The sequence below is a fragment of the Nannobrachium achirus genome (genome assembly GCF_963921795.1).
Source record: "Nannobrachium achirus genome assembly, chromosome: 7".
In the NCBI taxonomy this organism is placed as follows: domain Eukaryota; kingdom Metazoa; phylum Chordata; class Actinopteri; order Myctophiformes; family Myctophidae; genus Nannobrachium; species Nannobrachium achirus.
In genome coordinates, this window is record NC_137816.1 from 39,333,875 (window position 1) to 39,357,424 (window position 23,550).

A 23,550-nucleotide genomic window follows, 5' to 3' on the forward strand; every position below is an offset into this window, starting at 1 on the left:
ACACACACACACACACACACACACACACACACACACACACACACACACACACACACACACACACACACACACACAGAAACTTGTGTGTGAATCTTCTGATGTTTACACTCCATGTTTACACTCCATTAGGCTTCACCTCTCCATGACTACTTACATGTAATCAACAAAGATAACGCAACTGAAAACAAAGTGTCAAAGTGGTGTGACATTCCGAGCACTGCAGATAGAGGGTACATACTTTCACCTTGCTATATTTGTACTTCATCATAGGGATGAATCATGAATCTTGAATATCCAACAACAGATCTGACTTGTCAGCAAACGTACTGTAGGTACTGTACTGCCTTGTCATATAAGGCAAGCTATGAGTTGAATGCTCTTTTGTGCTAACCCTTTAGGGGTAAAGTGTTTTTCTTTTCAACTATAACAGGTCACAGTTCTTTAGCTATATGCAGTCAGGCTTTAGCCTAGTAAACGACCAACTTCCGTAATCCAGTAAATTAAATGGTTTCCGGAAGAGGGTGGGTACGAGGCTAGTCAGTCTTTAGGCCAGTGTCCAAAATGACCACAGCAGAGATTTCACAATTTATTTATTTATCCTGTTTTTTTTTTCTTTTCCAGGAATCAGAGGTCCTGTGCCCATGAATTTCCCAGAAGAATTGAGGATGTTCTCAACTGATATAAAGACTCGAGGCTACAAAACCTGAACACACACAGCAGCAGACTAAAAAACAAGACATACTTTATTTATCACGCAGAAGATGGATACTCACAACAAATTGTGGTAAGTAATTATTCATGCTGAAACATAATCAGGATCTCTAGACAGATTACTGGCAGTCAGAGTCTCAGTAGACCTTTTTAGCCTTTATTTGACAACGGCAGTGGAGATTGATAAGAAATGGCAGCACGGAGGGCATGCAGCATATTCAAACCCGGGTTGGCTCCACAAGGACTGAGCCTTAATAGACCAGGGGATAATACTGATATTTTCACAAATTGGTACCACCCAAGGTGACCGTACGTTTTTTACATTTTTGTCTTCCTACATGTCTCTAGTTTATATTTTGGTATGACAACCCTTTCTGAGAAGTAGCTTAATTGATGTTATCACCCGCTAGAGTCGGTGTCCCATTAACTTTACATTACAGGGGTAAAAAAGGTAAAAAATCAGCTTTATGTAGCATATGAGGCGTCAAACTAGGGTTTTTTCATGATTCTGAATCCATTGCAAGCATCTGTTTTGCACAAAAAACATTCCTTGGGCTAAAACGGCCCCCTCAAATGTGTTAAAAGTGATGACTCATCACTTTTCATCCCTTTTTCAAACCACTAAACCGTCGTTTTTAGCGCAAGGAATGTTTTTCGTGCAAAAAAGATGCTTGCAATGGATTCAGAATCATGAAAAACCCAGAGTTTGACCCCTCATATGCTACTTAAAGCAGATTATTTTTTACCTTTTTTTCCCTGTAATGTAAAGTTAATGGGACACCGACTCTAGCGGGTGATAACATCAATTAAGCTACTTCTCAGAAAGGTTTATCATTCCAAAATATAAACTAGAGACATGTACGAAGAAGAAAATCCAAAAATGTTACGGTCACCTTGGGTGGTACCAAAATTTGAATTATCCCCTGTACTATAAGGCCAAACTTCACCAATGCACTTCTAAGGCCAGTCCCCAACTCCTTGCAACTGCCATTGGGGATCATGGTCGCAAGTTGTTGCATTGGTGTGGACTGGCCTTTATTGGTATGCTCTTGGACAATTTGGACAATCCGACCCACCTCTCAATATAAAAAGTGATAAAACAAATAATTATCCTGCCTTCATTTGTCATGATGGTGGTTACTGCAGGTCCCTGCGCTACAATACGAACCATTAGTTTGCATAAGGACAGAAAAAGATATCACTGTGTAGTCGTGTATACAATCTTTCTCTCAAATGCAATGCCTGATACCTGTATTGTTTGAACCTCCAAGACAATATAACGGAATTGGCCATGCTCCCAGATACCTGCTGTATGTGTGTCTCAAATAATAGCGCTAAATGTACTTCTTGCAATTCATAAAAGTGTTTTATCAACCAACACATTTAGTTATTTTAAAAAGTTATTTGTTCATAACAATATTTATACCACAAATGGTCATTATGGAATGAAATGTTTCACATGTTTTTCTTAAATGTTAAATTAAATGTTAATTATTAGGAGCAGTCAATGGCGGGATGTATTAATGTAACAAATATATGGACCTACAGTATGTAACCAAAGGTTAAATGAGCACGGAGGACATTACCAGGGGTGTCACAAGGGGAGGGGAAGTGGGACTGAGTTACTAGGGCCCAAGGTGGCGGGGCCTTCATTATTTTATACTTTAGCTATTGAGAAATAGCAGATATACAAGCTCACAGCGTGGCACCTTGTGCCGTGCTGTGAGCTTGTAGATCTGCTATTTTTGAAAAGTCGTGAAAATGTGTGCAAATCTATGTATTTTTTAAGCGAACATTTGTAACGCAAATTCTGCTTCTGGGGCGGTCCCTGGAACTAAATATTTTGAGATGGGGGTGTGTGGCCAAATACATATCATTTTGGGGGTCCTTCACATGAAAAGGTTTGAGTACCACTGACACAGAAACATAGGTTTTTCAAAAAACATAGTTAAAGCACAACATAATGCGTAATAATGCGTTCCCAGTCCCTATGAAGAACATTCATCGGGGCCTGCAGTGAATCTTTGTTCCCAGGGCCCAGAATGTGGTGCGACGCCCCTGGACATTACGATATAGTGTTTCAGAATGACATGCCGTGTGACTGTGTTGTCCTAAGGTTGTCCTTGGCCGCCGTGCTCCAGTTGGCAGCATGGGCCAGTCTGGCAGATGTGGCTCACCCTGAAGGCAGAAACAAACACGATATGTCAGGTATACAACGCACGCACTTACGCACACAATACCAGTAAGTCCCTAATAGGGAGATAAGCGACCGCCAGGTCGCATACACAAATTTTAGAAGGCAATGGTAGCCAATCAGGAGGGAATATGGGAAATGGGACAGATCCATGGTGATGATGTGACTTTAGAGATACTGGTTACCGCTTTGTGTGATTTTAGGGCAAAATCTGTAGGAGCAGTGTCCAAAAATGTGTTTTGCAAGAATCTGCCTCATGGTGGCGCTAGAAGAGGGCTATGTGAGAAATGAGGGGTGAGGTTGTGGTTTGGCAGCCAAGGAGTGTGTGTGCAAAGTTTGGCATGGATAGGGGCAACGGTGCCGGAGATATGAGTAGGGCAAAAGTGTGACGTGACGTGTGGCGGACAGAGACTGACGGTCGCAAAAAAGAGATCCTGTACAGTTATATGCACGAGTTGTATGTATACCCAAATTATGCAAGAATGGAGCTTTGTTCAATCCATTTCACTAACCAGATTGAAAACCATGACGGAGGTTTCTCCAATGACACTCCAAATAGCAGTCCTGTAATCAGGCTTATACATGCAAGCAAGTACATAGGGGATCATAAGTGCAATTCCATCCCCTTGAAGCTTGTATCCTCCTAAAGCAATGCATATGTGATTAGATGTTGATATTTTTGGTTTATTCTGGGGGTAAACAATGCATTGGTTCAAATGTGTGGGCAGCCTATATGCATGGACTGGGACTTGATCAGATACAGGCAGTGCTCAAGGTTAGGTTGTTATTATGTTGTTATTTGTATCAATGTAATTGCGACTGTAGTGATCAGTCACAGGTTGTACATATGTATGTATGTATCTCTGTCACGCCTGACACTGTGGTTCTATGGGTTTGCCGCTCTGACATCACGCTCTGGCTTCACTGTGATGTCACACTAACAGAATCCCTTTTATGCCCATATATGGAGTTCCCTGATGTCATCAATATTAAGCCCATATCTAACAGGACTTCATATGGGAATGCCCATATATGGAGGCCAAATCGGCCACATACCACATTAACGGCTGGTTCTACAGATGGGATCAGGGGTGGAGATTGTGGTTTTGCAGCCAAGGAGTGTGTGTGCAAAGTTTGGCATGGATAGGGGCAACGGTGCCGGAGATAGGGCCAAAAGTGTGACATGATGTGACGTACAGACTGACTGACGGAGGGTCTGACTGACTGACAGACAGCCGGTGGAGGTTTTCATGGTAACAAATATATATATTCTGCATAATTTTTCATATCTTGATGTTTATGTCCCAGCTCTGAGGCCAGGAGCGTTGCGTTTCCGGCGTATGGTTGGGGGCACCTTAGCTCCTCACGTTCCCTGGCAGGCCTTGGTGCATCTGGGTGACAGAGAGTCAGACGGGGGCGTTGCAGGAGGGACACTCATCTCTGACCGTTGGGTTCTGACCACTGGCAGGAACCTGTTTGCCAAGAAGCAGCGCCAGGACACTCTGGGAAAGGAACCCCTCACCCCCAGAGTGTACCTGGGCATCTCAGACCGCCGTGGGGCTAATACTTCTACTGAGCATCCAGTTGAGAAGGTGAGCAATAAACATACCGTCGTCTCTGGTTGACCTTGTCACATTTCCTGGGGCAATTTGCCCAGATCAGGCATGTCAGGGATGTCATGCACGTCATGTGATTTTCAACTGTCCGCCACTAAGGGGCAGTGGTGGATCTGCTGTCTTGTTACTGTTTGTATTTCAAATGGTCAGTGGTAAGTACTAGACTACATACTTTCTGTTAATGTTTATGCTAGGTGTATGCATGTTTTCTCAAGACAGCTCATTTGAATTGAGAAAAGGGAGAAAAAATAAAATAATAATAATGTGTTTGTTTCCTTAATTTTTATATACTGCTCAAAGAAATGAAGGGAACAAAATGTTCCCTTAATTTATTTTAATTTATTTGAGTATAGTATATAGTACTGCTCAAAGAATTAAGGGAACATTTTGTTCCCTTCATTTCTTTGAGCAGTATATATTATATAGGCCTACACCTATTTCGTCAGGAAATTAAGTATTTTCCCAACCTAGCTGATTTGCTGCCCACAAGGAGCGTGTGAGAAATTAGGGGCTAAGAGTCTTGCTCACGGACACACATTGACATTGCTACCTTGGCCTGGAATCGAACCAGGGCCAACCAGAGGCTCTGGTTTCCCAGGCGGGCTCCCTAAACTATGCTACCCTATTTATTTCAACTTAGTTTTTTATTTATTTAATAAATCAAATAGCAAAACTAACTAAAATGTTTATAGTGTTATATGGGTGGCTGACTACATTTTATTAAATAGGAGTTTTGATAAGACAGACTGATGCTCTGCAAATGTACTCAGAAGGATGTATGTGTGTGTTTTACAAATGACCATAGAGTTACCATGGCTTGGTGGTAGAATCAATGTGTTGTAATGTCTTGATCCTTGGGTAAGGCAGTTTGAATCCGGGAAGAAGATCATCATGTAAATTAGTTTTTCAATTTGAGTTTTGCCTATTATGTGTTCGTGGCAAAGACAGCCATTAAGCTATCGATTAATTGATCAATATAATGTTAGATAGATAGGTAGGCTAGAGTAAAGGATCTTATTAGGTGTGATGGTGGCTCAGGGGTAGAGAAACTGGCATAGAACACGGAAGTTTCTCGAAAGGTTTTCAGTCTTCAGTTCACTCTGAAGTCTCAACTCCTAGTTGCTACCGGTGAGCAGGTTGGTGCCTTGCATGGTTTCCTGCCATCTGTGTGTGTGAATGCAATCTGGCAAGCCATCGTCAAGAAAAGGGACCGCCCACTCGTCCCTTTCATAGCCATCATTGACTCTTGGCCATAGCTGAATGGTTAGGGAGCCCGCTTGGGGAACCAGAGCCCCTGGTTGTCCCTGGTTCAATTCCAGACCATGGTAGCAATGTTGATGTGTGTCCCTGAGCAAGACTCTTAACTCCTAGTTGCTGACGCGCTCCTTGTGGGCAGCAAATCGGTTGGGCTGAAAATACTGAATTTCACTTGTGCAAGTAGTAGGTAACTATTATTATTCAAATGTAGTTGACACTCTGATATAGGTAAGAAACCAATTCTGATTGTGATTGAACATAAGAATAAGAAAGAGTTTTGACATTTTTAGACACAATATTTTCTTTAATCTTAATTAAAACATAATTTAGCTAAATTGCATGACTGTGGTGGGGAAAGAACAAACCAATGTGTTTCTGATTTGTATTTACTTTCCATAACATGCCATGGATAAATACATTTCTTGTATGAGACATTATATATCCTGCTGATGTTTGCTGACTCAAGTGCCACCCCGTGGCTGTATTTGAAACTACATTGCAAGACATAAGTGTGTGAAGGCAGTAGACCGTGTGAAGTAAGTGAGATGAAAAAACCTGAGTGAAATGTGACAAAGTCAACCAGAGACGACGGTACAGCAATACAGTGCATGAGTGGTTCTTTGATGTGGATTAGAGAATACAAAATAATACTGTTATTCTAATATCAATGACAAGAATCACTAATCAAAACAATAATTACAGAATGCTTAATGTGAAATGTAAAATAAAAGATAAAAAAGCAAATCATAATTATAATAAATCCATAATTACCATGGAGTAATGATTAAAAAGTCAGACTGTAACGGCCTGTTTTTCAGCATTATAGAAAAAGACCAGTTTAATAGCAAAATAAAAAGTTCGAATAAATTAGAATGAACCTCTCTATTGTTTGTTACCTCATACTCCCAGGTGGTTCTGCACCCGGGGTTCCAGAACCAGTCGGACTGGGACAACGACCTGGCTCTGATCCAGCTGAAGCACCCTGTGGCGGTGGGGGACAGAGTGACCCCCATCCCCTTACCAGAGCCAGGGCAGGACCTGGACAACATAATGGGGGGGACGGGGGTCATCGCTGGCTGGGGTCAGGGGGCCCTCTTTACCCATGCTCTGTCACTCAAACACCTGGTGCTGTCCCTGGCGGAAAATCACCACTCCTGTAAGAACCAGCATAAGGGCGGACGCACTCCAAAGGTAGGTCTGTCACAATTATTGTTACATAATGATCGCCTAATGGCAATTATTTGAGGAAATTGCAATTATTTTCATATGCATTGAAAAAAAATCATCTGTTGAAAAAGAGCGAAATAGCAGATCTACAAGGTGCTATTTTCGCTCTGTTGAAGCTTTTGAAGATAAATGCATGACCTGTTCTGGCTCATTTTGATTATGGGTACCTAAAAGCCAAATAGAAATGTAATTTTTATTTGTATGTTCCAATGTTTAGTGCCAAAAAGCATGATTAAATTGTTAACCGCAAGTATCTGTATAATGTTTTCTATTGTACATTTTGCCTTTCATGGTGTTGCATTGAATGTGATGTATTTTCATACTTGTTCTTGCCCACTGTAATCTGTATCTTAAAGGACAACTTTGTTTTTTTTACAACAAGTGTTCATATTTTAGATTGTAATTAGAGAAAAGAGAAGATGAGTGTTAAAATGTTTTCATTTACTGCTTTCTATTGTTTTAGCGATTTTTGTATTTTGATTTCAGTGGGTGGGGTATGCGTACAAGTGGCTAAATATGTATTTTTAGACACAATAAGTCGGCAATATCTTTGTTACTATTTACACCAGCCCCCATAAGTCACATCTGCCCCTGAAAGATCTTGGGAATGGGCTTATTGTGTCTAAAAATACATATTTAGCCACTTGTATGCATGCCCCCAACCTCGGGGCATGCATGCAAATCAAAATCAAAGTTAAAATCACTAAAAGGATAGAAAGAAGTAAATGAAAACATTTTAAGACTCTTCTTTTCTCTAATGACTATCTAAAATATGAACCCTTGTTGTAAAAAGCAAAGTTGTCCTTTAACTGCTATGCTGCCTTTGGTGATTGAATTTCCCTCACGGGATCAATGTAATCTTATCTTATCTGAAGGTGGATGACAACATGTTCTGCACGGCGGCCACTAGGTATGAAGAGAACGTTTGTTACGGGGATGCAGGAGGTGCTCTGGCCGTCAGAGGCCCTCAGGATGGGCAGGTGTATGCAGCAGGGATTCTGTCCTTCGACCATTCCTGTCGCAGGAACATGTATGCAGTCTATATGAAGATCTCTGCATATCTGCCCTGGATCCACGCTGTCCTCAGGGGAGATACCGAGGGATCGTCAGCTTTGCGTTCTGCAGTAATGGCTGAGCTGTATGCAAGGCAACCGTAACCACTTGAACCCTCTATATGCCTACTTAGTGAAACGGACATGAGTACAAGTGCAACTGTACTTGGTATGCCATTTTTTCACTCACACCAGGAGTTTTCAGGCCAAGGACCCCATAGATGAGAGAGAGATTAAGCAGGGACTCCCACTACATATTGTATAAAATTATGTTGCAGATTAAACCTGTTCATAGATTTCATAGATGGCTTCATTGACTTGTTTGACAGCACTATACTATTTTTGTTTACACCTTATATTTTCAATCAATATGTTGGATTAACGTTAATGGTTATTTTTGGACATTTCACCACTTAAACCCTCAATACTTAGTAAACTTGACCTTTGGCTCTGTACTTGGTCTGCTTTTCCACCATACACCAAATTTCCTTGCAAAGAATAGCAGATCTACATGCTCACAACTGAGCTTGAAGATTTGCTATTTTTGGCGAAGGTCCCACCATGTGGTTAATGTAAAAAGGTTCCTGTCACACAAACATTTGGCAGCCCCACTGTATTAACTCTGAGGACCCCTAGGGGTCCCCAACCCCCCGTTGAAGACCCCCTGCTCAACACATATCTCTTCGCCCCTTACAACCTGGCACGTTGCAACATTTTTATGACGGAATGAACAATAACAATGAAATAAACTCAATTATAATGAAGGCTTTCATTGGCTCATTTAGATTAGTCATAGTTAATACTGTAATGAACTTTGCTTTGTGAGACGGTATATAGCAATTATCGTTGCTGTGTTCAAAGTCATTATCACTGCTTGGCAAGTAGAAAATAAAGGTTTCATGTTCAATTGGACAGAGTGTGTGTGTGTGTGTGTGTGTGTGTGTGTGTGTGTGTGTGTGTGTGTGTGTGTGTGTGTGTGTGTGTGTGTGTGTGTGTGTGTGCGTGTGTGTGTGAGTGTGTGTGTGTGTGTGTGTCAAGCTGCTGATGTGTTTTGGTTGTCTAATATCACAAAGTCAAGTTCATTTTAAATAAAACTTTAATATATTATGAGACAAAACATTCACTCAAGTCTATGCCAATGATTATTGATCATGTCTGCTGGTACCATACAACACATGTACTTTATGTGTGTGGTACCATGAAGAACCATGTGCCACAGTCTTTTTCAGATAAAATACTGTACATGCTAATGCAAGGGTCTTCAACAGGGGGTCCGGGATCTTTGTGTGATAGAAACGTTTTTCTCCTTTTTTATATTAACCACTTGAACCCTATTGTCCTTATTCTGAGAACTTTAGACAAAAATAGCCGATCTATAAGCTCACAACGCCTCGCACTGCAAGGCGTTGTGAGCTTGTAGATCGGCTATTTTCGGCAAAGAGGTTTGGTGTACTGTAGAGGGGAAAAAGAGCAGACTAAGTACAAAGGTCATGTTTATTAAGTATTGACGGTTCAAGTGGTTAAATATCTGAAAACACAAATTGACACAAATCCAAAATACACTGATGATCGTGCTGTCAAACAATGAAACTATTATGGAATCTATGAACAGGTTGGGGCTCCCTGCTTCATCTCTCTCTCAACTAAGGGGTCCTTGGCCTGAAAACGTTGAAGACCGGTGTGCTAATGAAATGCATCTTTTTTATAATCATGGGTAAGGAGGAGCAGGAAGCTCCTCTGTAACACCTGAAATATTAATGTCCCTGTCAGGGGTCATTACTCGTCTTGCTGTGAACTCTTTCTTGCTCACCCCTGCTGAGCTTTGCATGACATAAAGCTGCTTGGAACTCCTTATAAGCTTACAAGCTCCTTATCATTTAGACTAGTATTTTTAATGGCCATATTACTGTTGGAGAATCACCATGTCAGATTAATGCATGCACAAAGGGATACACTTTTGAACTGCATGTACCTACTGTTATGATTATACCCTCTTATGTAAAAGGAAATCACCATTTAAAGACCAGTGAGTTTCATATTGCACAGGGATCAAATGCGTTCAGTAAAAGCTCCTTCTATCATTTAGGCTACTGGAGGCTATATTCCACTTTCATCAGGGAAACACCTTATGGGCTTTTCTCCACATACACACCCATTGTAACTTCAAACTCCATTTTAACCATGATAGATTCATTAAAACTTTTTCTGGTGACTCATACTACCCTCCTAATACATGAGCTTTGTTTTTTCGATAACCTTTTTCATTTATTTTTAATAATTATTTGGGGAAATGGAAAAAATGAAATACAAAAAATAATAATTAAAAATAAATAAATAAAACACGGCCTGCTCACGTATTAGGAGGGTAATATGAGTCACCAGAAAAAATAATGGGTGTTTTTAATGAATCTATCATGGTTAAAATGAAGTTTGAAGTTACAATGGGTGTGTGTGGGGAGAGGCCCTGGGCCTGGAGGGCCTGGTAACATTTACATCAAATATCTAAATATTGAATCAAGCAAATTAAAAACTGTTCAGGGTGTTCATAAAAGCCTGATTAGACAATAAAATTACCAAAAGTTTTTTTGAAAGTGAAATATCACTTTAATATACTTAGTTAACCAGAATCCCCCAGGAGGTCTCTATAATATTTTTGCCTAAAAAAGACGAACTACAACCTTAGAACAACAACGTAGATCTGCAATTTTGGCCGAATGTTTGATCCACAACAGGATCCACCACAACAGATTCTTATTATATATCCTTCACTCTATATTCGTCAATAATCTGCACCCTTAACAGGGTTCCTACGAAGGTAGCTAGTCTACAGTATGGAAAAGTATGGCATTTAATTTGAGTAATTTCCAGATCTGAAAAAGTAAGGAAAACATACAAGAAGTATGGGAAAACATGTATGTGTCCAGGCTACAGCCCCTATTCTGTTTCTAAAATATAAGCATTTGACAAATAGGCCTAATCCCAAACTAGTTTGAACATTCATGCAGTCATCACAAAAGTAAACAGGCTATCGTTTCTGCATAAGGAAACCTGGCCTTTGATCAAGACTGTCGTACATTTTATTTTATTGAATCTGACAATTGGGTATCTAAATTGTGACAGCCTTGGACACTTCCCCAGGTAGTGTTTGGAGTTCCATATTTAAGGCCTGAACAGCTCCATAAATGTACAAGTTCATGGAGATGTTCAGGCCTTGAACACAAATAATCTTTGTAAAAGTGTCCTAGGCAGTCATAAATACACAAATGTGATTTATTTTATAGTTGTGTTTACAAGCATGATTTACCTAACAGCCAATAAAGCAAAGTCAAAGGACTTTAGTTCTCCTTTCTAGCTCACTGGTGTATTGTACATGAACATCCCTTCTGTTGCTGTAGGGGTTGAAGGCATACAGTTACATTTACATTATTATAATGTTTTGGGGCTTTTATGCCTTTATTGATAGAATAGTAGGAAATGGGGAGAGAGATGGGGAGTGACATGCAAACAGGCCGTCGGGATTGGGACTCGATCCTGTGACGCGCTTAGGTGCCTGGACCACTATGCCAGCGGACAACTCTGCATTAAATAACATGTAGGCTCATTTTCCTACTGATATTGATCCAAAATGACTGTCCAATTTAGGAAGAAATGCCCCTGTTGTCCAGTTTCCCCAGCAGAACTTAGCAGCCCTCATAGCATAGAGTGGAGCCTATAAGGCAAGCCTTTCTCTTTTACGCTATTTGTTGCAGTCAAAACTTTTTTTCTTTTTTCAATTTACACATGAATGTGTAAATTGTAATTTGTCATTACCAACACAGGGAAATCTCGCTATTTCTACGTCCCATCATTTCGACTAAGGGAGTCGGCAGATTAGCTACTCACCCGTGTCACGGTCATAGTCATAGAGTTATAATAAGAATAGAGAGGACACCGGATATCCCCGCCCGTCCACTTGCATTGAGTTGCTCACCCAGCGCATGAAGCGTACTTCCGCGTTTGAGACGCCTCTGAAACGTGACGTAGTGGGGCTTCTATTTGGCTTCTGTGACGCATTTTGCGTCATAGTTTGTGTTCATGGACGCGTGATTACGGATCCAACTGGGAAAGATGGATGGAAACGGCATAGAGCGCTCGTTTTCACAGTTATTGTCCACGACATTGCAAGCGGCGCGAAGGCCAGCGGACCTTGGGCCAGGGCCACGCGGCCGGCGGAGCGCCGCGCGAGTTACGAAGCCGTGGTGAATGCAATCGTTATATTTATGCCCAGGCCGTAAGGCCTGGGCAAGCGCACGATAAACGCCATGATAATTGGGTTTTGGTGCACCTCGCGCGGTTCAAGTGACTACAACGGAGCGCTCCCTACGTCCGGTCCAGCCAATCACAAGCTTCAAAAATGAGTCCGGGGCGTGGTTATCCATCTTTCCCAGTTGGACCTGTAATCACGCTTCATGGACACGCTGGGGCTCTAATTCATGAACGAGCACTTCCGGTATGAACGCGTGTCAATACAAAGAAGCCTAGATGCGCGTTCATGAGGTTCATGAATAGAAGCCCCAACTGCAGTACCTCAAACGGCCACCATGTCCATTTTGTTTCAGGGCGCCCCCAGGGTTCCGGGGGCTTGGTCACGGTTACTGGGGTTAGGGTCAGGGTTTGATTTAGGTTTAGGCATAGAGGTTAACATTCACCCACGTCGGCTGGTTAGCTACTCACCCGCGTCGGCAGGTTAGCTTTTCACCAGGTTAACATTCACCACTGTCGAAAGAATGAACCGTCAAACAGATGCTATGTCGCAATATCGACACGCTCCCATCCTGTCCTTGGTTGTCCCACACCAGTCTTCAAATAGGAGCATATAGGCTTGTGAAATACAGGATTAGATGATGACGATAACAAACGGTTCAATGGTGTTTTGCAAGGAGAGTGCTGTGTACTCAGCTGCAGGCCTGAATTCAACATCCTCTGCTGTCGCTGGGAAACAAGGCATGCTAATCAATTCCTGGTATGCACTTCCCTTCCCTGACTCATATTTGCTGTACTCCACACATACAGACGATAGACGATAGGCTTTTCAATAGGTGATAATACCACAGATAGCACATTTCCATTGCTCATCAATGCAGAATTTCCCCTGCATGTATTATTCAGAGGTACATTGAAGGTCTGATAGACGGCCTGTCAACATGCGTATGTGTGCACAGTTGTGCATCCTAACACGTATCCCATGTAAATCCATAGCCTATAGTAAACGACCAACTTCCATTATCGAGAAACAAATGAAATGGTTTCCGGAAGAGGGTGGGTACGAGGCTAGTAAATCCACATGATCAAATCAGAAATTAGGCAACAAACACACTGAATGGTCGCTGTATTTCACTCTGTTTGGAGAGTGAAAAAAGATTCAAAATTACAAACCTCCACTATTGGGGAAGGGGGTGGGGGGTAACAAGCTACAGTATACCAACGTGAAGTCTCTGTGTCCATAATAATACAATATTCTTCTTCAATTTCTTGAAAACCAACAAATGGGAGCTTGTCCGAAAATATTTCGTCCACTTCTTTACACCAAACCGGTGACGTGGCAGTAATGCCAGTAGACAATAAATACTGAATTGCTCCGGCCTGTCCTCTATGGGTATGTTTACAATTGAGGATTTGTATCATAAATATGAGCACACACATTTCAACCATGGCTACTTCTGACTAGAAAATATTGAGTTTGGTTTTGGATCTTTTTATCAGCAGCAACAAAAAACTATAGAGCAGCTTGTCCTTCTCTCCTTATCTCCCCATACCTTCAGAAGATTAGTTCAGTGCCTGATATGGTGTGAAACCTGTCAACTTGTTTCATCAAATACACAAGATAAAAGAAGAGGTCTACTAATATTGAAATATTACACAGAGTAATGAAAGCCAACACACTTTTCTGTAGAAGAGACTCCACATTAACTTGACACGTGAAACTGTCTCATGGAACATTCACACTTTTTGTATAGCCAACACCTTTTGGCCATCTGCCATCTGAAATCAGGATTTCCCATTTTCTTACTATCTTGAAAACAGGCACAAACACAAGGTCAAACTAACCTTGCTTGGTTGGAAGCTAATAGATTATGCATCTTCAAAGCACACTCAAATGAAAAACACATTGAAGGCCATGCAGTCTCTCTCACTCGGCTAAAGTAACTGCAGTTGAGCAAAAATCTTTTCCGCTTGTAATCGCTTTAGACCTTTAAAGTGCGATGGGTTAAGATGTATATACAGTTTACAGTTTAGGCATTAAGCAGACGCTTTTAATCCAAAGCGACTTACAATAAGCAGGTAATACATCACTATAATAAGCAAGATAATATGTCAGTATACATCAACAACAATATAACAAATGCATAGGAATATCAATCTAGAAAAACAATAATATAACTAGCTTCATGTATGGTCAATTTGTGTTACAGTAGTGCTATGGGTTTAGGTGGAGTCTGAAGAGGTGTGTCTTCAGCCCACGGCAGAAGCTAGGGAATTACTCTGTAGTTCTAAGTGCGACAGGGAGTTTATTATGGATGTTTAAGTTTAAGGATTGTCTTAAATAATATTGTTTTTAATGTCCACAATATATTCTTTATTTGTTTTGGTGATCTAACTTGTCTGTGCAACAGATGATCACATATTCATACCCAGTGCTATTCATAGTGTCCACATTGTTCATATCTTTATACTTACAGGAAGCCCTTTCACACAGGACTGTGTGAAAAGTATGTCTTTATCACCAAACGTAAAAACAGCCTTGCAGATAAGACAGGCAGTGAACTTGGTTGTGAATTGGTGTTGTAATAAACAAGAAAAAGAAAATTACAGCATGATGAAACCATGATGAAACATTATTTAAGGAAATCATGTCATAAAATAGATTAGGATCTGTCCAAGAGAGGAAACAAAAGAAAGGACATATTGTATTGGTGAAATAAAAATAGATCAAGTAGAAAGATATATAGATAAATGGGTAAAATATAAAACAATAAAACAAGGAGAAGAAGCGGCAAAGGGATAATGAAAAGGCTTTATAAACGTGAATAGATTTAGAAGAAGGTACTGCGTTTACTACTCGGAGAATCTCAGACAGGGAGGTATAAAGCTGAGGAGCCGTGACAGCAAAAGTCCAGTCACCTTGGGTCATGGGACTTAGGAAGACATGAGACCAGGGGTGTCTCACCAAATTCTGGGCCCTGGGTACAAGGATTCACTGCGGGCCCCCCATGAATGTTCTTCAAAGGGGGAGGGGGTTTAACCCATTTAGACTGGGCATTATTATGCATTATTTTGTGCTTTAACTATTGAAAAATAGCAGATATACAAGCTCACAGCACGGCACCACTGCTCAAACCTTTTCATGTGAAGGACCCCAAAATTATGTATTTGCCCACGGACCCCCGTCTCAAAATACTTAGTTCCAGGGACCCCCCAGAAGCAAAATTTGAGTTACAAATGTTCGCTTACACAATACATGGCTACAGTATTCAAAGATTTGCACACATTTTCACGACTTTTTAAAAATAGCAGATCTTCAAGCTTGCAGCGCGGCACTCTGTGCCGCGCTGTGAGCTTGTATATCTGCTATTTTTCAATAGCTAAAGTATAAAATACCCTAGTAACTCAGTCCCACTCCCCCCCCCCCCCCCCCCCCCCCCTTGTGACGCCCCTGCATGAGACCCAGCGTGATGAGACCACAGGAATGAGTGACAACATCAAATCTTGAGTGTACTGCGTCCGCTTATAGCGAGCCGCTCATCATCAGGAACATTACACATTAACCCACGTGTTAGTTACAGCATAAACTACCAGATTTATGACAGGAAAATACAGTATATAAAGAGTGATAAGGGAGGAGGAGCAATGGGCAAATATAGACTCCAGCTAAAAACCCACAAGAATTCGGGAAGAGGAGACCGAGAGGAGTCCAGGGAGAACACAAACACAGCAATTTGGCACTCGCCCTCCCTCTACGAACATTTGTAAAAGGTTGGAATAGAAAGCAGACGATGCAGAGAGAGCAGCCACAACTTTGAGGCAGTTGCAGGACAGTTTCTCCAGATAGAGAAGTTAGAGAAGTCAAAGGTCACATACAGTAGCGCCCAGGCTTTAGTTGGAATTGTACCGGTGGCAAGGAGTGGAGAGGAAGGCATCTTCAGTAAGGGTGCACTAAAGGAGTGAGAAATGTTGTCAGGAGTTAGTGTGCATGTGTATAGGGTGTTGTGTGTCGTATCATGCATCCTCCCACAGCTCTCTGCTGAGGACACGTACATGACCAGGGCTCTACAGCTCATGTCTGAGACGCCGCTCATCGATGGGTAAGTGACTATACTATATTATACTATACTATACTAACCACTTGAACCCTTTTAGATGCTAAGTTGTCCAGGGACCCCCAGGGGTCTATACTAGGCCCCCTCCTTTTTTCCTTCTACACCACATTTCAGTTAGCTTGCAGATCTGCTATTCTCACCAAACTATAGCCACGTTTTCATTACAGTGCCAGAATTCTCCCAGCAAAATGGCAATACGCGAGATCGTTTTCAGTTTTCACATGCCATCATTGGCAGCAAAAGTTCTGTTATTGCCTGGTAGTGATATAAGCCACCACTATTTTTATGGAATAGTATACTCTCGCGAGAGTGTAAACACGCAAGATTTCTATCATTCATTACCACGAGGTGTTGGGGATGCTGAGGTTAACAGGTGGAGTTTTTTTTTTTTTTTTTTTTAAGAGCGACATTAAATCATACAAGACAGCTGTGTATATCGGTGGTCAACAAATTACCTATTCCATATTCAAATATTCCTTCAAATATTAAAACTAAAATCATTGTATACGAAAAAGTCCGACTGCAGACACAGACACAGTAACCAGGCTCACATGCTATCAATACACCTAGGTAAAACCGAATCCATCCTCTTTGGGTCAATTCATAACCTTAGCAGTCGATAACTTCACAATCAATGTAATAACAAGAAAAAACTAAATCACCTACCTGGGTTGCATTTTAGAGGCAAACCTTTCCAGTGAAAAACTTGGCAACTAAGGTAATCAAAAAAGCCAACAAACAAATTTGTTTCTGGCAAAGGGTCACCCCGCTGGTCAATAGCAGAAGACTCTAGGAGGTGCACTCATTCTGCCCCTCCTTGACTATGGAGTCCACGTATGGTATCGCGATGCCCCAAATGCCTTAAAATCAAAGCTCCAAACAGCCCAAAACAAACTGATAGGATCCTGCTTGACCTTCCTTCTCGGGCTTCTTTACCGCTTATCAAAAGCATGCATGGAGTGGCTTACGGTAGCTGAGTACAGCATTTTCAATGGGCCTGGTGTACAAGACAAGACACCACTAATTGATACCCATGTACTGGCAGATGTGTCTTATAAGGATTGGAATGTGACCTGAGGGCATGAGTCACATCTGCCATGTGCATTGTGCAGTACCTGACAAAATACTTCCTAAACGTCAAGGATGTCCACAATTACAACACCAGAGGCAGCTCCACAGATCACGTTCAACCCAGATCCCCTTTCCCACTGTGTATTGACTAAGCCCATACTTCCCCTTCTCCACTATAAATATTGTTTATTTCTCTTCTTCTTTCTGTTATTTTTCTTCTTTATGACTTTTGTTTTTTGCTATTGATGTTATCCTCTGCATAGTACTGTGTTCTATCCGTCTGTCATTCAATGTTATATGAGACACATAAAGGTTTCCTGTGTAAAAAAAAGCTGAAGTGCTTACTATGATCTCCTTTAACCTTTTTGACCTTGTACCAGTGAACTGTACCATCATGAAATTGTACCTTTCCCATGCAAATTGAATAAAGTTGAATAAAGTTTTCAATCAATCCCTGCTCGGTAGAAAGTACACACGTTTAATCATCATACAACATCGTTTTAATTGATAAAAGAACTGGTCAAGCTAAAAAATAAATAGTAGATCTACAAGCTTAAAATGCATCATGGCGTATTTTGAGTTTAGATCGGCTAACTTTGCTACTTTTGCGTGACACTGTAGTATGACAAAGTAAGGCATTCATTTAGGACAGTGGTTCTCAACCTTTTCAGGCCGAGACCCCCAAAATAATAATATTTTAACCGGGGACCCCCCACCCTGACGAGCACTAAGAGTTGAGGCATTACATTTTGTATAACACAGTTCTTTTGTGAAAATAGCAGATCTACATGCTCACAACGCCTCGAGTTGTGAGGGGTTGTGAGCTGTAGATCTGCTATTTTCACAATTTCTGCCACTAATATTTGACAATTTGGCCAATGTTTTATTTGTCTTTTTAGAGATATAAAAAAGTCCTTAAATTGTCACTTTAGAAATGTGCAAATACCCTCTATTAACTTAAACTTTATGTTGGTTTGTCTACTGTTGAGTGAGAAAACAATGTTGCACATTAAGTTAATCATCTGGGGACCCCACCAAAATAATCTAGAGACCCCCTGGGACACAGACATGCAGGTTGAGAACCACTGATTTAGGAAACAACATAAAAGGTTAAAATATGAAGATAAAAGCTTTCTGCCCATACAGTATGTGCTGTGTGCGCTAAGCCGCAGCCAGTAAACAGTCACATTCCACAATAAACACAGCTTGAAGTCATTTGCAGCGCTGATCAGACAGAATGTGAGCAATCTTCCCCTCATAGTCATATTATGTAATGTTATGTTGAGCCTGTAAAGAAGATGAGCTCTACAATGCATAATGTACATATCTGTGTGCCCTTTGCCTTCTGATTGTAACAGCCATAACGACCTGCCTTGGCAGTTAAGGAAGCACTTCAACAACCAGCTCAACGAAGTGGATCTGAACACACTCAACAATACACACACTAACATTCCCAAGATCAAGGAGGGGCGGCTGGGGGCACAGGTACGCACGCACGCACGCACGCACGCACGCACACTCAGGATGAAGGTAGAATGAGATATGATATAGGGCAGGGGTCTTCAACAGGGGGTCCGGGACCCCTAGGGGGTACTCAGAGTTACTACAGGGGGTCCTCCTATATCTTTGTGTGATAAGAACTTTTTTTTTTCTACACTACCACTTGAACCCTAGTATCCCTGTTATGTGTGGAACATTAGCCAAGAATAACCAATCGATCTACAAGCTCACAACGCCTCGTACTGCGAGGCGTTGTGAGCTTGTAGATCTGCTATTCTTGGCAAAGAGGTTTGCTGTAGGGGGGAAAAGGAGCAGTCAGACTAAGTATTGATGGTTCAAGTGGTTAAATGTCTAAAAATACACAATATAGACCAACAACCTACACTGATGATAGTGCTGTCAAACAAGTCTACTCTGTCTAAGACATCTATGAACATGTTTAATCTCCAACACAATTGTATACAATATATGTAGACTGGGGGTGCCTGCTTTATCACTCTCTCAGCCAAGGGGTCGTTGGCCTGAAAACGTTGAAGACCCCTGATATAGGGGAGGTTCAAGTTATATTGTGATATCGTAATATGACCCTGGATTTGTCCCTTTTCATTTAAGGGCACTTCAATACCTTTATCTCAATGTCTGAGTAGAGTTTGTTTTTCTTTTTAAAGCTAAAATAGCTTACTGTGAGCAGTGCTTTACACTGCTTACCAACAGTCAGTCAGACTGGAGAATCTATATTCAACAAATCTGGCCAATATACCATAGCTTTATGTAGTAACTTATTGCCTTAGGTGGCCTGAACAGATGTTGTTAAAGGTGTTATCAGTGTTATATAAAGTAGATGAGTGCAGGGATGTAATGTACTGGAGCCAGTGAGTGTTGTTGGGGAGAGAGGGGGGGAGGGGGTGTAGCAGTTTCACTGCTCAGGGAAAGAAGCTATTCCCTAGTCTGGAGGTGTGGGCAGTACATCCTCCTATAACGCTTGCCAGAATGCAAGAGATCACAATGTCCATGGACTAGGGTGTGTACTGTCCCGGATAACCTCGTGAGCCCTTTGAAAGCATGTTCTTCTCTCACCAATTATAGCAATTTACAATTTAACCATTCAGCAGACAGGTACAGTACAGTATGCTGGTGAAGTCAGGCGTTTGTGAAAGACTTTATAACAGCAACCAGCCCTGTACTCTCACATAGCCAGACGATCAGAGAACTTGGCCTACCTACCGGTATATGTCTGGGGAAATCAAAATGCTATGTATTGGTTGAACTTCAGAGAAAACCAGTGCTAACACGCATGCCCACTCACTGCTTAGAATCCATTCCTGGATACCACCCCAGTGACCCCACTATGAAGGACCACTCTAAAGTCTTTGCAGTCTTTTAGATGTGCACCAGATAGATGTGAGACAATCGGAGGCGTCAAGACTCAAGACGTCCTTTCCAATCCTTGCAAACATGAAACCAGATTTGTCATTTATTTATCTGTGCTTGTGATTTATCTCACTAGTGTGTTCATGACAAATATTAGAAGCATGCGGTGGAATGACCATGACAGTACACTCCCTTGTCATATGATCTGAATGAGCACATTTTTCTTGGCTCAAGATAGGTCTTGGACCTCCCCCATTCATCCAAGCTTTCTGTGATCTGATGATATTCTGGTTATTGAGAAAGCTGTGCCCTATTACTATGACCAAGGCATGACATATACAAAACTACCGGTAACAACTGTAAACTTCTTAGTGTTCATTATACATTTGTAACTAACTTTGGTAGTGTCCACAACCTGTTCATAGATTCCATATACTTTCATTGTTTGACAGCACAATCATCAGTGTATTTTGGGTTCATGTCAATTTTTTTTTTCAGATATTTAATTTTAATTTAATTTGAATTAAACTTGACCTTTCACCCTGTACTTAGTCTGTTCTTTTTCCCCTCTTTGCCGAAAATAGCCCACAATACAAGCCAGTAGATCGGCTATTTTTGACTACAGTTCTCAGAATATGGACACTAGGGTTCAAGTTGTACGAGTTTCACGAGTTATTACAGTACTCCCAGGCTGCCACAGCCCGAGTTTCCCGAGTTGGAAGCCATTTTGAAAAAAAAAAAAAAAAAAAAAAAAAAAAATGTTCAAATTTTTTTTTATAAAAAAATTTCTAAAAATGCCTCAAATGTATTAGGCATGATCGCAATTGCGAAATTGCATGTTTAGCCCCATAACAAACACATCTTTCAAAATGTCAAAAATGGCTGTTTTGTCTGACTTTGAAGGCTTGTATCTCATGAATGCCTGAACGGATTTCCAAGCGGATTTTTTTGTTTGAAAGCTGTTAAAAAGTACTACACATATGGTGCATGATCTAGGCATGGGCGTGCATGATCCGTGCACTAAAAATTGATCCGTGCACTAGAAATTTAGGAAGGTGGCAGTGTTTGTTTTGTCTGACTTTGAAGGCTTCTATCTCATGAATGCCTGAACGGATTTCCAAGCGGATTTTTTTGTTTGAAAGCTGTTAAAAAGTGCTACACATATGGTGCATATATGGTGCATGGGCGTGCACGATCCGTGCACTAAAAATTGATCCGTGCACTAGAAATTTAGGAACGTGGCATCCTGGTACTTGGCGGCCATCTTGAAAAGGGCATTCAATGAGTTAATATAAAAAGGATTGGAAGATTTGGAGGACCCCCTGTAGTAACTCTTAGGACCCCCTAGGGGTCCCGGCCGGACCCCCTGTTGAAGACCCCTGCTGTAGACTGTTAGTGTTAGCTCACACAATTTTCAAACGCTTCTGACAAAAAGTCTATTCATCGGAAGTGCTGAAAAAGATAAATGAAATGAAAATGAAAAAATAAAGTGGGTGTATATTTTTAAATATAACTAGTTGACAGCTTCCCGTTGCGAGGTGATGACTGTGGAAGAGTTTGTCTGGCTTGAGAGACGATAACGATACTAAAATATTGCCTTGTGTCCTCTTTTAGTTCTGGTCTGCCTATGTCCCATGTGACTCTCAGTATAAAGACGCTGTCAGGCAGACTCTGGAGCAGATCGATGTTGTCCACAGGATGTGTCAGAAATACCCAGAGACATTCATGTTTGCCACAAGCAGCGCAGGTGAGACTGCAGAGGCGTCAAATTGGGTATGGCAAGCTATGGCAGCTGCCATACCTTGGCTACAGGGGAAAACAAATTAAATGTACTTCTTAAAATAAATGCATCGCGCCTGTTGCTAAGGTAAGGCAACATGACTGGTGTCTTGCACGCGCGCGAAGGCGTGCGTGCAAGACACCAGTCATGTTGCCATACCTTAGCTTTTTCTGAACTGACGCCACTGTGAGACAGTGATAGACAAAGTACTCAACCCCAGAAGTACTTGGTTAAATATTACTCAACTACAAGTGTGGCTCCGCAAATTTGTACTTGGGTTAAAGTACTGGAGTACTCCAAAGATTTTCCATAAATCTTCAACAAATACCAATAATAGTGAAAATAGCAGACTTGCAAGCTCACAATGGGTTGTATGGCGAATGAAGTGGTTAATTCATAATGTACTTTTCCCTTCTTGGGAATGTCAAAAGTACATTACTTGTCGTTGAAATGCAGCATTAAAGTCACATAAAGTGTCCCAAAACACTCAAGCAAAGTACAGGTACTAAAAAAAAAGTATTTGTACTTTGTTATTGTCCACCACAGTTTAGTGGTAATGCTCCTTTGATCTCTGTTCCCCATGTAACTCAAACCTGTTTCGTGTATGGTCGTTTATGGTTGCTATCCTCAGGCACGTGCACACATAGTCATAGACATCTGTAAAAAAGTGCCCTCTCCAGACCATGAATGCAGTTTTTACTGTGGTTATTGGGTGAATTCCTAATGCCCTCTTTCCATGCCATACCTGAAGGCAGCATTCAAGAGAATAGCCTTGTCCAAACTCTCCTGAACTTGAATGTAGCATCTTATGTTGAAAGAATTTCCCTCTCTGGGTAAAAATCAAGCATGGAAAATAGCCGACCTCCAAGCTCACAACGCGTCGCAGCTGGTGGTCTGCTATTTTCGATATTTTCACCAAAAGGCCCCTTTAGAAATTTCAGCCCCTGTCTATCTAACATCCTCTACACGTCCCTGGCTATCCTCATTGTCTGCTCTCCTCCACAGACATCATGGAGGCCTTCCGTCAAAACAAGACAGCCAGTCTGATCGGGGTGGAAGGCGGTCACTCTGTGGACAGCAGCCTGGGCACCCTGCGTGTCATGTACCAGCTGGGGGTCCGCTACCTCACCCTCACACACTCCTGTAACACACCATGGTAGGCAGGGGCGTCACTGGGGGGGGGAGTGGGACTGAGTTACTAGGGCCCAAGGTGGAGGGGCCTTAATTATTTTATACTTTAGCTATTGAAAATGTGTGCAAATCTTTGAATATATGTATTTTTTAAGCGAAAATTTGTAACTCAAGTTTTGCTTCTGGGTGGGTCCCTGGAACTAAATATTTTGAGATGGGGGTCCGAGGCAGAGGCCAAATACATATAATGTTGGGGGTCCTTCACATAAAAAAAGTTTGAGCA

The 23,550-nt window shown here is 41.4% G+C and overlaps 2 protein-coding genes across 3 annotated transcripts in view; both read left to right on the forward strand.

Moving 5' to 3' along the window:
• Nucleotides 1-629: 629 nt before the first annotated feature.
• hp (haptoglobin) lies at nt 630-8,969 on the forward strand. The gene is made up of 5 exons (XM_080730464.1): nt 630-784; nt 2,828-2,919; nt 4,214-4,497; nt 6,688-6,969; nt 7,881-8,969. Exons 1-5 carry the CDS (start codon nt 762-764, stop codon nt 8,160-8,162), a joined length of 963 nt encoding a protein of 320 aa, XP_080586590.1. The 5' UTR covers nt 630-761; the 3' UTR covers nt 8,163-8,969.
• Nucleotides 8,970-10,054: 1,085 nt separating this feature from the next.
• dpep1 (dipeptidase 1) overlaps nt 10,055-23,550 on the forward strand; it is a 25,745-nt gene continuing 12,249 nt past the window's right edge. For both annotated transcript variants that reach the window (XR_013962198.1, XM_080730459.1), the window contains exons 1-4: nt 10,055-16,399; nt 18,844-18,970; nt 21,971-22,103; nt 23,142-23,292. Coding sequence is in view for 1 of the 2 variants with exons in the window: in XM_080730459.1 (XP_080586585.1) it covers nt 16,266-16,399; nt 18,844-18,970; nt 21,971-22,103; nt 23,142-23,292 (545 nt within the window). In the remaining variant the exon portion in view is untranslated. The remainder of the gene's footprint in view (nt 16,400-18,843; nt 18,971-21,970; nt 22,104-23,141; nt 23,293-23,550) is intronic.